Raw genomic sequence first — 19,109 nt, 5'->3', positions numbered from 1 at the left:
GGGGACTTGATGGCCTGCCTTTCCCCAGATCTTCCGTCTTAAAGACATTGACATTTGCTTTGTTTCCATCATCAGGAGCAACCCCCAGTGCCCCCAATCTTCCAAAGATAATCAAGAGTTGCCTTGCAATGACATCAGCCTTGCAGGTGCAGCCCATCAGTTCCCATAGCACTAGAAATTAAAGAAGATCCCTTCCTTTAAACCTGTAAATACGCTAACTCAAACACACTCCTTTCCACAAACGCACTTCAAAGAATGCAAATGAAATGCTGTTTGCTGCACGTTTAAAAGACTCTCTGGCTGCATCCACATCTAGCAGGTTATAGATCATGACATTCTGTGTCCACTTTCACTGCAAAAGGAACAAGCAAGAAGAGTCCTTGTTACTGTTCTTTGAACGTAAGTGCATTAAAAAACCTCAAAGTGTCAGGCCTATTGTCCTGTCACTTCTGTGAATGTATTCTCACAAAGACACGTTCTCATCTCTGTATTTACTGCTAATGCAAAGCAAAATCCAAAGGAAAGGATTCCCAAGCTTAACTCTGTAATTATTTTTAAAAGGCAAGTTGCACAATGTGTGCACGTTTTAGTGTCTTTTCACAGACAAGAAAGTAACTGACTGGGTATTTCCTCCTCTTTTGAAATGTGTTTCTAGAGTAATTGGAACAGAAGGCTTTGGTACCATGTCCTGCAACTGAAACAGAAAGAAAACAGTGGCAGAAAGCAAACATGAAAACCAATGACCACCAGAAAGATTAGAGAAGGAGCTACCCATCCGCAATGCTGATACTTTACTTTTATCCCCTCCTCCTGGAAAGATGGAGCGCAGCCTGGCTTTCTTGTTCTTCTCCTCAGGGGCCATGGGAAGTGGTTTTGAGCTGTGGTTTAGTGCTGAAGAATCACGATTGTTGCTGTTCATTCTCAACGGTGGAGCTGGAGGTTTCTCTTCAATATCCAGACTATCGGACATCTTCAGCAGCCCTCACAGTCTCCTGCAAAGCACAACACAAAACATGCCTGTCATGGGAAGATGCCAAGGCTGGTGGCCTGGGCCGGAAGAGAAGAGGAAAAGCTTTCTAGTGGCCTTAGAAAATCTCTCTGTTAGAAATTTGCTCTGAATAAGGTTGCTGCTGGTTGTGGTAAATAAAACCAGTGGATAATTCCTAAAAAGCAAGGTATTACCCTTAAAATACAGGTTTTTCTTTATCCCTGTTAAATGTTTTTGCAGTTTTTATTTGTAACTATTTCCCTGTAGTTGTTTACAATCCAAATTTTCCTCTAAAACAGACTTCCAAAGTAAAAGTTAAACGACTTACTGAAACTACCTGGCATTGCAGTCAATTATTTTTTATTATGTAAGAAACAAGGTCCTCGTTGAGGGGATATGGGTAGTAAGCAACACCTTATAAAATTAACTAGTTTAAGACCCCAAAATAGAGCATAATTTCAGACAGATGAGAATTGATGTGGGCTATACTGCATCTTTTTAAAGGTTATGATTCTACAGGCACCTTGTCTTCCATCCCTTAAAATCAATGTGGCCCCTTTTACAGAAGGTACATGCACATCACTGTGAATGTGTTCTGGATCTCTCCTCATGCTTCACAGATAACACAAGCTATTGCCCTCATCAGCTACTCTCTTAAATTTAAAGGGAAGTAAGTTGTTTTTCAGCTATGGAAGCTGTAGGTTTTTTTCAGAAGTATCAATCAAACATGGTGACTGTCAGAGAGAGGTCCTGAAGCTCCACTGGCAACAGCAGCACTGCTCTTCCTTTAGTCAGGTAAAGCTGCAATGGTTGAGAGAGTTTTTGGGGTTGCATGGCTGGTCTTGGATTGCCTTGGTTTTTTTTTTTTTTTTTAGAATAGAGATTAACATTTTCAACAACCACATTTATTTTGATAAAACTGTAATTTTGCCAGATGTATGGCTGGTACAGTAATAGGAAATAATGAAATCCACATTGCCTTAACTGACATTACCTTACAAGTAAAAGCTAAACTGAAAACATTTAGAGCTGTTCACTTTAGACTGTTTTTCATTACATGGGCATTTTAGCCTTTGTTACCATTTTAAAATTGCCACACATAAAATGAACACTTTTTAAAATTAGTTGACTTACATTTTCCATTACATCTAAATTACATCCCAAAACATCAGTTTTGAGATTCAAAGCACCAGTCCAGTGAAAAGAACAACAAATGAAATATACCATCACACCTCTAGTTTGCAGCCATCCTTGAATATCTAGATTTCCGTGGGATCCCACGGACCCATCCCAAGGTCACACAGCTGAAAACTCTAGCAACAGCCAGGTCCCAATCCTCTCCCTAGTACAGACAGCATGGAGTAGCGATCCTGGAGATACTGATTCACAAACACACACTTGAAGCTGCTACTGACCCCAGTTGCCCACCTCCATCATGGGAGCAGTTTGAATGGGCACATTCCCAGCTGCCTTCAACTGGTTTGTGTTAAATTAGTGACCTGACCTTTTCTGGCATCTTTTCCCTGCAGCAAATTAGGGAGACCTCAAACAATTGCTCTGCTGGCAGATCAATGTGGTGTTCACCATTCAAAGAGGACGTCTACTCATAGGTTCACACTGTGTCAACTGCCAGACTTCCCCCACACCATGGAGTTGTTCACCTCCACCTGTCACTGCAGGCAACACTGAACCACAGGGAGGCATTGACCAGGTGTTGTTCTCTAGAGCTTTGCCTACAGGCCTAAAAGCACGGAAAAGATCACACACTTGTAACTAATAGAGTAATGTATTGGAGGCAACTGTCAGAGAGAGAGATGTGTTTGTCATTTGGACCACACCATCTGGGAAAGCACAAGTGATCCTTAAAAAAAACCATGGTCCCCAGCATGTGTCTGGCTCCCAAGAGAAGGCTCTGCCCACACAGTCCCACTGTCCATGTAAAGATGTGCTCTGGTGATGGAGGAACACAGCTCACCCTCCTGTTGAAGCACATACACAGGCAGTAACGTGCTTTGTATCACCCAGAAACAGCTGTAATTGTGCCCAGACCAGAGCTTGTGCCGGTCTAGTTTTCATGTGCAGACTAGCCTACTTACCTAGAGAACTAAATGCTTTGTAGATTGAGGTCAAACAGTTAATATTACTAATCTTCGTGATTTCCATCCTGAAATGGTTTTCCAGGTTTTCTAGTAAGGAAAGCGAGGGGGGAGCCAGTAATGAGAACTACAGTATGTTAACAGGGAGATACACAAGTACTGTGTTTGTCATCCTGGTGAAGGGAAAGTCCATGATGCCCAGGTTTCTCTGCAGAGTTCCCAGCTTACAAAGGCCAGCAGAGACATGTGGACACAGCTCCCTATTCCTCCAGCAATCCTCAAAGACCAGGTAGCTTATGCAAGCATGGCTTTTATTTTCTCTCTGAGCCACCTACAAATAGTTTTCCAGTGCTAAACACAGCCTTCAGTCCCAGGATGATCTGTGTGAAGCTGACCACAGGAGCACCAAGGCATGTTTTCAGCTTGTTATCAAAAGCAAGGCAGTTATTCTGAGAAGTCTATTATAGGCTACAATTTCAGTTGTCCCTCAGAATGGGATAACCGTATCTGTCACTGAATCTATTTGTAAACAATAAACCAGTCTGCTGAAATAGGCCCTCCCTTGGGATTTCATCCCACAAAGAATACTATTAATGGTTTCTGGCCAATTTGCCTATGATGTAATTATTTCCAAGATTTTGAAAGAAACACTATATTTTGTTCAGAACTGTTTCAGCTCAGTTTCAACAACTGTACAAAGCTCTTTTATTCACTTCTAAATGAGGGGAAAAAAAAGAGGGGGGAAGATAGCCTAGAAGAATTAACAGTTGATAGTAACTTTCTAAAGCTGGTCTAAATCAAGACTAAGGCAAACCACAAAGCAATACACACCAAGAGACTTAAAATCTATCGTTTTTCTGATCAGAGGAATCTATCTGCTCTTCCATTCATTCTAATTTAGAGATTTTTCATGTGCCACTGCATCACGATGAAAGAACGTACACTATCACATAAGACACCATATTTTAAGCGCTTTGTACTGACTTACTCCAATGCAAACTTAGAGAAAACCTGTAATGAATGGAGGAGCAAGAAGATGTATTCAGCTGGGAAAACTCTCAGGTTTACATTGCAGAGACCTGTCAGCAGCAGATAGTTCAAGTTATACTCTATTCTGGGGCCAGGTTTTCCTGCCATTATAACAAGTCCTTGGTCCTGCTTGTCTAGTTCTGACGAACTCCATCAAAACCCACTTTCTGTCTATTGGAAATTATTATGGCATATCCATATATTCAGTTCATCAAATTCTGGTGTTATTTCTCTTTTTTTCTTTAGACTTTTTTCATTGTTTGGGAGTTTTGGGATGTGGAGTTTCTTTGGTAGGTTTGTGTTGGTTTGTTTTTGTTGGTTTGTAGGCTGAAATACAGCTACTAGAGTTCGACGACACCCCACCTGGGCCATGAGAGCCACCCAGGCTGTCAGTAGGGACAGCTTCTGGAGAGGCCAGCTGGTGCTCACCTAGAGGATAGAGTGCACAATCAACAGGATTTTCTTCATCTCAGTCCCCAAGGACCCCATTAGTGCAACCAAGGCAGTGCTGGTAACCCTTTTAAAAGAAATTTGTAAGATAATCACTCTTGTGCAACAAAGAGGACAGGTCATCTACTTCCAGGGAAAATCTTGTCATTGCCCATCAACTTTAAGGAAGCATTTAAAGAGACAGACTGCTGTACCAAAATACAACAGTGTATTTGAGTGTGTTAGCTAGAGTTTCCCAGCGAAATGGCAAAAGCTAAAATTTAATTCTCACCCAGGTCAGCTGCTTCTACATAACTATTGCAGGGTTACAGAAGATGATCCAACATCTATTTCCTTCCTTCTTACCTCTTCCAATCACCAGTTTTGTTAAGTGAGAAGACAATCACTGACTTTAAATATTTGGCACTGAGCCTCTCTGTGACTCAATTCCCCCTTTGCAAAAGCCTGTCTTGTAATAATTCTGCATCTAGTCCTTGACAAGCTAGGGAGGAGAGGAAGAAAGCTATTTGAAGCGCTCAAATGTCTTCAAAACATAATATACACACAAAAGATTTGTTCTATTCAGTTCAAGTTCAGAGCAGAATCCCACACTGGGCCTTGATCTCAGTAAGCTCTTCACCCCTGTGTATCTAGAGAACACTGTGGATAGATCTTGAATAGCTTTCTTAGGTTAGCCCTGCTATTTCAAAGTCTGCATCATTCAAACATGACTGGTTCCAATTAAAACTCACAAATAGTATCCTGTTAGCAAAGACTGGTGTTCATTTTCAAAGCCTCAGAGATACTACTGCAGCTTGTGATGCAGCAAAACTGTCGCCAAGATCACTTGACTGGAAGGAACCATGCCAATTTTCAGGCAGTAGCTTTGCAAATGTAACTTGAAGATACAAGGCTCACTCTTTGTTTATAAACAGACTTCCTGTAAAAAGATATTGTTACTTAGTTGTATGGGCCAAATTTTGCTCCCAGTAACACTTATCCATTTCAAAAAATCAATGGTGATGTAACTGAGAAGGATTCTCTCTAGATACTGAGTACTGAGACACTCTGTCCAGGTATTTACAAAGTACATCCCAGCCCAGTTCAGAACTGTATCTGCTCTTCTACATTTGCATGTTTACTTGCAGTTTTCTTACAGCTCTTTTAAAGGGCAGTGAGTTGGACAGAACAGATACAGTGACGATTTCACTACTTTTGTGGAAAACGTTTACTGCCTTCTCTCTAATACTTGGGTAAGTTAAAATACAATACTGAGGCCTTTTTGATAAAAAATGGCCATATTCAGCATCAGCTGAAGCAGAGACAACTCTGTCTGGGTACTCAGGGTCTGTAACAGCCCTAGGGCAGTGTGTGCTGAGCTGCTTTCACCCTCAGACTGCACGCCAGGTGCCTGCAGTCTGTGAGCAAGTGTGTGGGGCTGGCTCAACAAGCAGAGCATACACAGCCAAGGTGCCACTTGGTGCGAAGACATCTTTTCTAGGACTTCCCCCACATGCATGTGTTGCAAAACAACTACTGCATCCCTTTTTTATACAACCCTGAAAAAAAGGCTGCATTCACACAAACTACAGAAGGAATTATAACCCTAGAAACAACTAGAATGCTTCCCTTTCATATTGCCTTTCATACAACTGCATCAAAGCACAATACAAACATTTGCCAATTAAACTTCCTCATTCCCTTCACAGCCAGGTAAACATGCTTTGAGCTGAACAAATCACTCAAGCTGAGTAATTTCTTTGATGAATGTACTCTCTACTCCTGTTTGCAAACACCCTGTAAGCAGCTTATGATTTCCTCCAATACATTAATTTATTCAGAAATTATCCTCTGTATTTGCAACTTGCAACTTTTGGCCTCTGAACTAGCGGTTCATAAGAAGTTCTCTGTGTGGAAGGGATAGCATGAATTCAGGTTGTATCCCAGTAAAACTACTTGGGTCTCAAGTACTGGAAATAGAAACATCCACTCTGAGATGGGATAAATAAACTTCTGTTTGGAATTGCAGCATTACGAGTCTTACATAGTGACTTACTTATATTGGTTTAAAATTCCCTCTTGACAGTGCACTTGCAGCAATAATGAATACAGAATGTCAAAGAATACAGAAGGTATATTAATGCAGTAGTCATGAATTTAATGGTTTTGGCTAAACATTTCTTCAAATTTGAAAGATTATGCCCTTGGTCTGGACCTTGAATCACCCAGTCTAATTGCTAGGAGTTGGTAACGAAACAGTGGAGCTTGTCACAACTGATGGAAATAACCTAAAAATATACTTTCCCCCTTGCTTAATTAGCATTCTCAGCATTTCTCAGTTCATGGCCCTCAAGGATCCATCTCCCCTTTTCAAACACATAACCTACCTAACAACACTTAATTTTAACACAACTCTTCAACTTTTTCTCTGCACACTGCCACAGGCAACACTTTACAAAATATATCTGGCTTTCATCTCTGAATACCCCTCAGTGCACCCGCTTTACACACCTCTTCCCACATCGTGAAACTGCTGCTCTGCAGACCCCTAGAACCTCGTACCTGCTCCAACTAAAAAGGCTTCACGGCTCCTCATACAGGATCACTCTTCCAAGTGCAGCTAGTACTGGGACTTGCCCAGGTTTTCTCACGTTCCCCTTCTGTAGAAAGCTGTGGCTGTTCATGCTGTGGCCCCAAAAAAGCAAAACAGAAGTACTTTTGCATAGTAAAGCCAGCAATGTTTAAAATTAGGTGTGTACTTAAAGGCTGTGCTTAACCAGTGCCTAATGTGAGATAACATGAACAAGGATGCTAAGGCTTCAGCATAGCTGCAAGACACTGTGAAAGAAAAACTGGAGAGAGTTCCTCTCCACCCTGCTGGGGAACACCCCTACTCCAATATATTTTCTTTGTGGCTGTTTTTTGATTACATGAAAACAAAAGCAATCCATTCAAATTGTGCTCCTGCTGGAATCCTGGCCACTTACTAGACCACTTGAGCTTTAGGATGGTTACATGACCTGGGAGGGGAAGAAGTGTATTTATAGAGGGTGAACAGCAGAGAGAGATTTTCCCATTAAAGCTTGTCTAGGTATTCAGTAACACATCATCACAGCACAGCAAGGAAAGGAAGCACATTCCTACGTGTTACATCATGTGAGCACCTCTCTCAGCATTGTAAAGTGGCAACTATTTTGATGGAAAAAGTGACTTTACTTCTTATGACAAAGGTTATGGACATATCCTGATGATGCAGAAAAGCCAGCTGGATCACGAGGATGCTTCTGCCACCCAGAGAGAGCAAGGGAAGAGCTTCCTCTCTCCTGACTGCCTTGGGAAGAGCCACCAGCACCTCCACCCACTCATACCCAAACCCAGACAGCTACATAGGTATTTCTGTCATGTGTTTTTCAATCATGGTTTGAAATAAAAAGGTTGTGCTCTAAGCTACTGAATCTGGAGACGTGCCAAGACTGACAGAGCAATGGACACTCCAGAAGCAGCTAAAGGAGAAAAAAAGTGAAGGATACCACAGACCATTTTTTAATTAATGTACTGGGAAACATTTCTCTGGGATAGATAAGAAACTATGAAAAAGTACCTAGAAAAGACATTTATATGCAAGAGGAAAACAAAAAACCCCACTCCCTCCTGTTTTGCTTTTTATTTACACAGCTGAAGGGCTCCACAAAACTAGAAAAGATGTCTCAGAATCAACTATGCCTCTCAAATATCCCACATTCCACAGGATTGCATCCTTTGCCCTTGTCTACACATGAAAGAGACTGTGTGAAATGAAATGCAGATTCAAACCACTGCAGATAGACTGACATAATTCTCCATATGGACCTTATTATTCCTTGTTCAGAGCTTAGGCCTCAGGTTCACTTTTGTTCTCTAGGAGGACTCAAATGTAAACAAAGAAAAGCTACTTGATGGAGACACCAACATCACAACTGCCTCCATAAAAATTTCATTACCTTAATTCAGATTAAAAACTACCAAGACAAATGATTTGATTTCTAATCTGAATCAGCAACTTGGAGCTAATCCTGAAGCACTGTCCAAGATCAGGCATGAGATACCAGCCCTTACGGCAAGTTACAGACAATTAAAATGGACCAGTCTGATTCCAACCCACCTGAAGGGCAGCAATCTCTCGCCACAGGAGGGCTCTGTAACAAGTTGCTGGATCTTTGGCAGGTTCAAGCTGAATGCTTGTGGCTCACTTATTTCATCAGTCAAAGCCCCAGAGTGGTCCAGGAAACCCAAATTTGGGCCTGCTCCTGGAAACAGTAAAGAGCACAATTGCATCTTGATCTGCCAGGGTTAGAACAATACTCATATTCATACGGTGGGAAGCAGACTCTCATTACATTCAAAGATCCCAACAGTTGCAACTCAGGACAAAAAATCGACCTTCTCTCATCTTTTCTGGTAAAGGCATGTTGAAGGTGAATCTACATTAGCCTAGTAGAGGTAACAGGCTACCCCACATGCCCCACCAGTATGTGAGAAATGCCCAGGAAAAATCATGCTGTGATATTGCATCAACGCAAATGTTTTCTTTTACACATCCTGCATGTCCCTTTCTGCAGAAGATAAAAAGCTCCGTTTACACTGATGTATCTGGAATCTCATAAGGGCCACGTCATCATCTCATGCTGTCAGGAATACTCTGCTTTCTTCTGTCAACACAGCTTCAGGATGTGCAGGTTGAACTGCTAGTTCTTCTGCTAGCCTTTCACAGCTTGTGAGTCTCTCTACCATGTTCTCCTGCCTCTTATCTGCTCTTCCCCACTTATTGTGCCTCTCCAGTGTGTATCCATTTGGGTGTAAGGCTTGTCTCCAAGTTCCATGCACAGGACCACACAGCAGGCTCTGTCTACATTCTCAGCACAGCAATATTCACCAACCAACCTCACAGAATCATCTTTAAATGGACCCAAAGCATCCCAAGACAGACACCTCATGTTTTACTCACACAGCCTGTCATGCTGCAGCACAGGAAAGGCTGACAGCACAACAAACCACCAGCACAGGAGCTTGAATTTGGCCACTCACAAATCAGACTTCTGATCCACAGCTACATCCAGACTAAAAACCAGCAATCAGGGCAAAGCAATCAGAGGGCTTGGCAGATGTAAGCTTCCTCCCATCACTGTTCTCTCTCTTACCTTGTGAACAGTATCAAAGGAAACCTCTTCTTGCTTGGACTTCCATAATAAAAACTAGATATATAAGAGTCCCTTAGTTCATATTTTTGGAGACTCTAAACTCCCTCTGAACTCCAGCTGGTGCACTAAAGCTGCCTTTAATAAAACACTTGGCACCTTGCCAATTATGTTTTTCATTTTGTTTACATTAAAAAGTAATTAAAAGTTTGGAAGAAGAAGGAAGGGTAAAAAAGAATAAAGGACCAGTTTCCCTAGTTTCTCTGCAGATGTTGCTGCTCTCTCTGCTTTTCCAGTTTATTCTCTACTTGACACACCTCCAGAAGGTGTGCCATGATAAACATGACCTGTTGAACGCCCAGCCTAGCACCACTCCAGCCCACTAACAGTGCTCGCCAGATAAAGAGCCATGGCCCTTTGCCCTGCAATGGTCCCACACAGGCAGGGCAAGAGCTAGTTTTGCCTCGAGATGTGTGCAGCTCTCCAGCAAGGTAACAAGAGAGAAGGTAGTCTGTCCTAACTACAACTACATGCTGATGAACCACTGGCCCATGCTCAGCAGACACATGCAGACCAAGACAACAATCACCACAGAAATCTGGAAGAGACAAGGAAGCAGCAATAGAGTGCAATAATTGAAACTTATACAGTTGCCATTTCTAGCACCTTCTGGTCACCTTTTAGCTCATTTTGCCTTTGCAATCCTTAGCTGAGAAACTTGCTGTAGTAAACAAGACTAAATCCCAGTACCAGAGGATGAATCTGACAGGTAGTAAAAGACTGACCTCAAGGCCACCCCAGGACTGCCAGGCAGAGTTGGGAGACAAACCACACTGCAAGAAGCAAAAATAAAGGGCAGGGAATCCTCTGGATATAGCTACTGGGGCTGGATAATGACCACTAAAAAGGAGAGCATGGGATGGACTTGAAACCTCCAAATCCCAGAAGCAGAGATCAACACAATGCAAGAAGATTTGCTGTATCAATCTTCTCAAGTCATTATGGCATGTTTGGAAGGACACAGCTCTTACCTCCAAGGAAGGAAAGGGCAAAGCCCAGGCTGCCACATGCCTTTCATGTAGGAGGTGAATATGGTCCAGATCTCACATCATCTCTTTAGAACACTAGGGCAGGAAGGCATCATATCCCCACTTACTTCCTCAGGGAAAACATTTTGCCTTTTATTCTTTGCCAGGCCTTTTATTTACAGCTGACTAACTTCATATATCTAATATTCACCTGCTACGTTAGTGATCTTATTGTGCATAATGGCATATCTACCTTAGGGGTATTATGGATCTGGAGCAGGCAGAGGGGAGAAATGGAGCAGTCATTGCATGTACTTATTCATTTCTAGTTGCCAGCAAGACCTTGGCTTCAGAGCAGCAGGATGGGAAGATTAGGAGAACATATGTACAAATGCTATTCTTAAATAGGTCAGGGAAGAAATGACATCTATGTGCAGAAAGCAAAACAAGATCCACACACAGTTACCACAATGGTATGATATTTTTAAACTGCTTAAACAGGGACTCAGCATTTAAACGCTTCATTGCTCAAAAAACAATCTTCTGCTCCAGAGTAGTGGAGCAGTGGAGATTCCTTCCTGCCTGACTTCACATATACAACAGGAAAACAGTTCACTGTGCTCTTATGACCTAAATGAAAAAATAAAGGTGTTTGGATATCTAGTCACAATTCCTCTGCACTTGTCCATAGCCTCCTACAGAGAGTCTGCAACCACCAAAGTAAGAACAGTAGACTTGGAATGGGACAAAAAGCCCCCAGTGGTGGTGGCATCCAGGACACCTCAGTCTCAGTCCCTGTATGGAAGAATGCTTGAGCCAGCAGAGACTATTCTGGTTTTAGAAATTGCACATGCTACAAAATCTTAGTTAGAGCAACCAACAGGTATTCAGACTCCTAGGATTCATTCCTGTTTCCTGCAAATTTTTGCTAGGACAAACCACTGAACTTCTCTGTCTAGCCACTGATGCCTTGTCTACAGAATGTGGGAGTACTTTTCCAAGTCACTGGTGCAAAAGGACACAAAGTTTCTTAAATAAGCAGACAAGAGCTAAGACATTTCCATTGCCAACACATCAGGGTACTCTCATCTCAAAATCCCTGTCCAAAATTTGCGGAGCCATCTGCAACAGCTTCTGTAAAACGGAACTGCCTCCATTGCTCAGTGAGTGTTTCTAAAGCAGCCTTAGATCCTACTGCAAATTAGTACGAATTAGTACAAAAATACCAATTCCCAGAGCAGCAGCTGACACATGCAATCTTGTATCAGGTCAAAGGCGCACCAAAAATAAGAAACTGAAACCATCAAAATGCACAGAAACAAGTAAATAAAAGAGTAGGGGAAGAGGAAAGAGGACAACAGGACCCAAAATAGATTCATTGTGCCACACACACATCAGATTTATAGCACAAAAGCTTTGCAAAGAAACTTGCTCTTAAAACAGTCCATCAACATTTACTCTGCAGCTGGCTGAAGTCTACTACTGTCTGACACCCTTACTTATTATTTACAACTTCAGGCTTTAAAGAAAACTGAAGTACACTGAGGCTTTCATGAGGCACAAAATGATAGCTCCATTGTTACATGTTCTAGAAGAAGAAAAGCAGGCTGAGAAATGGGAAGGACATCAGAGAAGCAGCACCCAAGGAGAAAAGCTGCCCAAGAAAACCTTAACAGCTCCTCTGCCTGTCTATTCCTCAGTCAAAACAAACAAGGGCAAAGGGTCTGGAGGTGCACTGCTGTCCCAGGCACAGATGCCAGGAGGGACAAAAAGCCTCCTGAGCCTGCGTGAGGCCACTGACACAGTCAGTGAGGACCAATCCAGCTGCAGTGACAGCACTGTGTCTGAGCTGTGTCTGACACAGCACCAAGGCACAGACGGCTCGTGACCCTCCAGCTTGGCGAACACACACAGGATGTGAGCATAGGATGAGAGGTCTCCATGCTCGCTTCATATAGAACCACAGCTGGAACCTTCAATAGGCTGGTGCCCCAACGTGTCCCACTCCCAGTATGGACAAACTCCAGGTGATTTTTGGAACTGTAAAGAACATTTCCATGAGCACAGAGACAGCAGTAAATCTGCTGCTCCTCAGCAAAAACTGCCACCTCAAATGGTTACCTGACTACAAGATGCCCACATCCACATTGAACAGCACAGGCATATTCCTTTCCAGACCCCATTCCAGTAGAAGCAATGGGATACACTACCAGTCTCCAGGCTCACAGAACCCTCTGCCTTGTGACAGACTAGTGCATGGAGCTGGTCTTCACCAGGGAAGAGGAGCAGGGATCTGGCTCTTGTTTTTTTTCCTTGCAGAACATATTGATAGGCAGAGCCATGTGCTAAGGGTACAAGCATGGGACACCTGCCACAGACTTCACAAATAACCTCAGACAACTTACTCACTGTCTGTGTGTGTTCTTTCTGGTTCTATGAGGAACTTGGCTCTTTCCCTTGCTGTTAATGTAGGTAAGAGGCTACTTTTATTTTGCCACATCTATCAGACTTTTAAAGAACCCAATAAAGAGCCAGGTTAGTTTCAGAAACCTGACAGCAATCATGTTGTTAGTCAGCACACAGTACATGCAATACAGCATCAACAAACTGGATAGCAAATGAAGAAGAGAAAAAGAAAAACAAAATACCTCCAATGAAGTGAGAAAATAGGAAGTACTGGGGGGTGATATCAAACCTCTGGAAATGCTGGATTGCTAGGATTAATATGTCAACAGAAGTGAGAACAGAGCTTTACACTGATCCATCCTCGAGCAGGAAAAGACAAGAAAACAGGAGGTAAAATAATTTTAATAAGTGGCAGAAAATGATGAGAAATGAGCAAGATGCTGTTGCCAGGGTCAGTATATATAAAAACTCCAACCCAGAACAGCTGACATATTGTTTGATCTCAGACAAAATGAACCTGTCTAAAGGCACTATTGTTTAGGCACAATCATGAAGCAAAGATTAAATGCTCTGGTTACAAAGCTGTGTATCACCATGTCTGTGTGTGACTGAAGGGATACCAGAGGTCCCTCAGTGAAATGGGTGACAGCCCCAGACAGGCACTGTTCCAGGTGAGATGGGAGCCTAATCTGGCTCTTGGGAAATGCCCCCAGACAGCACAGCCTGGACCACGCAGCAGAGCACGGCAGAGTGACAGACTCTGGGAGTAAGACAATTAAAGGAACCCAGGGCACATGAAGAGGCTGCCTGAAAATCTAGGCTCCATGGTCCAGAGCACAGTACAAAGAAACACGCAAAAAGAGCAAGGCTCAGGTCAGAGCAATACGTAAACACACAGAGGAAGCACAATGCAGTTTCTCTAGAATGTAACAATAGTGAATGCAGCACCTGAGGATGATCCCGTAGAAAGAAAGATCTCTGCAATAAAACCTCAGCAGACTCTCTACAGCCAGGCTCTGCACGAGAAGCTGCCAGCCATTCTACAGCTACATTTGCTGCTCTGCCATTAAATCAAAGATGAATCTGATTCCAGCTGGATTGTAGAGCCAGCTGCAGTGATAAGAGGCAATTTTAGATGGGAGAAATACCACCGAATGCTGAAGATGTAGAATAAAAAAAATGTTCTGAGATCAGTGGGCAAATTCAAGCTGTTAATAAAAAAACCATCACAAAATCAGAGGTAGTACCACTTTAGCTTGACAGAAGCTGACAGACAGAACCATTCACTGCTTGGCAGCAGGACTGTGCAAACATGAAATGATAAACATGTTTGATAAAGAAATATTATCGGTTTTGTAGAAACTTATGTCCCTGCAAGGCCTTAAAAAAGAGGTTTTGATTTAAAAACTATAACAGAAAAGGAAGACCACAGAATAAACTAAACCAATTAAAAGTCACACTAAATTACAGGCCACAATGACTTACCACGATCTAAGAATCATCAGTGAGCGAACTTATTCTCAATGAGGTTAATTCCTGGCCTTGCATTTACCTCTGAGGCCTTTAAAGAAATTCTTAGAGCCAAAGATGTGATGAGCATCTTGAGCTGCAGCAGCTCTGCAGACTCTGAAATCTGAGGCCATCAGCACACACTGCAGTGCTCAGAGCCAAGCACCTTCATCCCGGGGGGTTTCTCTGCAGCAGTGGGTGGGGTCAGGGTCACTGCAGGGACACGGCCAGACATGGGTCCCACCCCAGGGAAGGGCTACTCATCATCCTTCTGTTTCTCCTAAGCAGAGCAAGGCTGGAGGCAGCCACAGCCAGAAGCCAGGGACATAGCACAGTCCCACGGCCTCTTCCTGAGCTGGAGACCTACATCAGCCCTTGTCCTTCAGCCACTCAAATAGGCTGGTATACAAGAAGCTGCTCTGCTACTTGTTTGATTTTGTCAGCTCCTCCTTAATTTACAGCCTTAGGCCGATGCCTGCTTTCCCCTGCCCAGCCCTGAGGTACCAAAGCCCTACACAGCAGCTCACAGCAACACCAAGATGCCTCAGCAGCAAACATAATGTTATTAATGATGTTCTATTTTTCCAATTTATCAAGCAACAAGATTAAATTTAATAGTAGATTTTTATTAGTAACAAAATGAATACCATCTAAATATTGGAGATGACAAAGTATTGGAGATGAATACAATCAAAGTGTATATATTTAAGAATATACAAAATTTTGGCAGTAAGTAATTTAGAATAATTGAGGTTCGTATAAAGCATAAGCAAAACCGGCCGGGGAAGGGCCCCCCCGCGACCGGGGATACGGGGAGTGGCTCCCATTCCTCACGTACCAAAGCATCCAGGCTAACAATCCCACTTATATACTGTAGGCTACAGAAGTTTCTAGAAAACTCCTCCTAGTTTCTGTTCCTAAAATCTATGTCACTATGTTGTATGGCACATGCTCTACTAATGGGTTAGGGGGTCTCTCATCCTTTTGAGGGTCTTATTTCTGATGAAGGCTCGTCGTCTTCCTCAATGACCGAGGTGTGACCTGCAGGTAGCGCAGGTGCACTGTGTGACTGAGCAGATGTTTTCCATAACAAGACTTTAATTGAGTCCCATGCTTGGAATCATCCCACTTTGGCCCATTTCAAGGTCGAAACTTTCTATTTCTAGATGCTGCTTGTCAGACCTACGTCCTTCTACTATTCTTGTTTGACTTTTTTCCAACTTCCTTCTTCGACTCCCAACATCTGGAAAATGTCCTTTGTCCTGTCTCACCCATCTCCCCCCTCACTCTGTTAACAACTGTCTTCTATTGATCTAAATACAATTTTGTTAATATAGTTACAATTTAATTAGCACAAATCACATTTGTCACAATAAGAAGAGCAAGTATGGAAAGCCAGTCTCATTCCATTTACCAGCTAATGCCTTAGAGTTCACAAAATGCATTTGCTCGGACAGAAAAGGAGCAAGGAGATACACTCGCTGGAATGTGACATGTCCACGCACACCTTACTAGTCATCAGCACCGTCCGGGTCACAAGCCAAGAGAAAGGACCATGAAAACAACCCCATGGAGTACTTCCAAAGGACACTTGCCCATTCTTCAGAGAGCATCAGCCTTCAGCACTTCCTAGTGGGTCACTAATGGCAGCAAAGACATGCAGAAAGGGCAACTTTACAGAATGATGTGCGCATGTCCCAGTGGAAGATAGTGGATTAACACACGAAATTATCATCTAATTATAATGGGAGACTCCAAATTATTTCAGAGCGTCACAGACTAATGCAATACTGTCTCCCTGATGGGCCAGATCACTGCCTTCTCTTTTTAAGACTACGTCATGATATACCAGCCAGCACCATCCTCAGAACTTTTGCCAACAACATGCATTAGAACATTAGAAGAGTGACCCTGTCCCCTGTGAAACAAGTTACAGCAAGAAAAAGTTACTCTTACTCCCCAGTCTTTGCTAGGACTGCTTGGCAGATTAGAGATGCACCTGTTATAGATAAGAAAGAGATTTAGCTGAATTGAGTATAACCAGAAATAAGTGATAATTTCTTTTGTGGCCGGGATACGGTCTGTGACAGCCACAATCGCAAAGGGCAACGCCGAGCCCGGGATCAGTGCCAGGTGAACACACTATGATCTGAACTCTACCGCTCTGGATCCCCCAATGTTCACAAAACCTCTTTGGTTAGTCCAGTTTAAATACAGTTTTTCCTAGCCTGGAGCAGATGTCTTTGTCTCCTTTCGCTGCTTTGCATATTCATGTGGTTTTCTTTCTCTTCGTTGGGCTGGACAAAACCATATTCTGGGAGACGATGAATTCTGATGAAGGCAGGCCCTGGTTTATGGGAAGCTGGTATTGAAATGTATTTTCTCCGAAGGCTCTGGTTATCTTAATTGTGGGTGCTTGTTGGGCCGCTTATCGTCTGGGTGTTCTCTGGACTTGTTAATCCGGGCTCTCCTGCTTTTTGTTGGCTGTTACAATGTTGTGGTGAAGCAATCTGTGGTTTTTTTTTTTCGTTTGTGGTTTTCTTTTTGGTTTCTGAGTTTATTTTATTCATACAGACACTGTTGATTAATTTACAACTTTACACGAATTATACCATATATTACACACCCCACCACGGAGATAGAGACCTAGAACAGGAGAAAGCTACAGTGGAAAACCAGCCAAGGATCTACTACTGTAAACATTCAGAGTTTTGTTCCCCCCTTGTAATAAATTTCAGAGGAAAACTTAAGAGCAGACTCTAGGAAAAGGCAGTGATCACCCATCCTGTCTGTTTAGTCTTAATACCTGAGTGAAAGTATCCACTCAATTTTAAAAGATGAACAGTTTTATTTGCAAAATTATTAATTTCTTGCAGCTCTAACAGCTTTTGCTTGTCATCAGAAACAAAACAGAACAATAAAACCTTAATGTACTAGAAGAGAGAAAATATTTACCTTGCATTGAGTAAACTTTTCCCAGGGTGCAGGCACAACTGTAAACAGGACGAAATGTTAAGAAGAGACACGATAGAAGTTGTTTACAACTACACACCTCAAAGCTAAAGGGATACGAAACTGGATCTCCTTCCTTCAGGAGTAAAGAAAAGCTGTCACAAAGAACCACAAATTATTTATTAAAGAGAGTATGATACCACAGGGAAACAAAACAAAACCTGAAATAATCTCGATCAGACATTTCTAGAGATTCAAGAGAAACCAAGTAACAGTACAGGGAAGACAGCTCTCTCCTTTATTATCTTTAATTCAATTCTGCTTATCAGAATTGTCATTACAGCTAAAAGTGCAAAGACTTTAGCACATTTCAAGTCTTATTCAATTTCCTCCAAAATATCAGAATAGACTCCAGTAATGTTGTATCAGATTTCTATGGGCCCTTCCAATCTGCGAGCTAAACACTCCTTTAAGAACTAAATGAATTCAGTTTCCTTGCCTTTGTGAGGAAAAGCCCTGGCTGCTTGTCCTTTCTGTGACTCAGATACACTTTGCCCAGCCATGAGAAGGGCTGCCTTCCCTCTGCTCCCACCGAAGTCAAGGGCATCTCTGAGGCTCTGCATGATGAAAACCAGGCTGCCTGCCACAGGCATCAAAGCCAAGCTGCCAGCTAATAAATGCACAAACCCTGGGAGGACAGAAAGTGTGAAGGCAAAGCCCATGGCTCAGAATGGGCAGCCTTGTATCATTTTCTGGGCATGCCAGGCACATGGAAGTCCTGCTGTACAAGTGGGCACACTTCTCCATCTCATCCTGGGACCTGCAAGTCTAATTTGGGCTGATGCAGGATGGTGCACATGGAATTAGCCTCTGCTGGAAGATGTGGGCCATCACATCATGCTTTACTACTATTTCACTATCTTCAGATTCTGGTCTCCTTTCAACAGCTCCTTCTCCTGTATTGCTTCCTGTATTCTAAAATATTTTTCTTCCATTAGAAAATATATATAGAAAATATAGAGAAAATATTTTTACAGAATGCTAACATTTTGGGCATCTGAAGAGTGATTTATTTCAAGTTTATGAAGCCCTTCACCAGCTACATTTAAGTAAATCCCTGGACACCATACAGGTAAATGCCAGTAACAGCCATGCCTAATTCCAATAATCTCGAAGGACTTCTGGAGTAATCAAGCTTATTCTTATTAGACAAATCACACACATGTCTATAGAGCAAGGACCAGAATCCTGGTCTTTCCATGGCTGAAAGTCTCAGCCTTTTAGCCTAAATGAAGAAGGTACTAAGGGCAGACACTGCAGACTGTACACAAAGTCTGTGCCACACAGAGCTCACCCTGGAATCAGAAGCTGAATGCAGCTGAGCCGAGTCAGCCAGAGCACAGGCACCAGTCTTCAAAGAGCTTACAAATTAGGAAATCAATGCAGAGATCAAATTACCATTCCAAATTGTCCTAATAAATCTATGGATGCAAAAATG

The 19,109-nt window shown here is 42.5% G+C and overlaps 1 protein-coding gene across 4 annotated transcripts in view; it reads right to left on the bottom strand.

Moving 5' to 3' along the window:
* LOC106856297 (serine/threonine-protein kinase PAK 3) overlaps positions 1-19,109 on the bottom strand; it is a 131,987-nt gene that overhangs the window by 39,090 nt on the left and 73,788 nt on the right. For 3 of the 4 annotated variants that reach the window (XM_088173423.1, XM_088173421.1, XM_088173420.1), the window contains one exon: positions 796-992. In XM_088173423.1, the coding sequence (XP_088029549.1) occupies positions 796-970 (175 nt within the window). In that variant the 5' untranslated portion in view covers positions 971-992. Of the gene's footprint in view, positions 1-795; positions 993-8,683; positions 8,829-19,109 lie in introns of those variants that run through there. The other variant, XM_014881545.2, reaches the window with a different exon arrangement.

The sequence above is a fragment of the Sturnus vulgaris genome, chromosome 14 (assembly GCF_052056855.1).
Source record: "Sturnus vulgaris isolate bStuVul1 chromosome 14, bStuVul1.hap1, whole genome shotgun sequence".
NCBI classification, from domain to species: domain Eukaryota; kingdom Metazoa; phylum Chordata; class Aves; order Passeriformes; family Sturnidae; genus Sturnus; species Sturnus vulgaris.
Note: the sequence above shows the minus strand (reverse complement) of the source record. Positions and strands in the feature narration are given on the sequence as shown.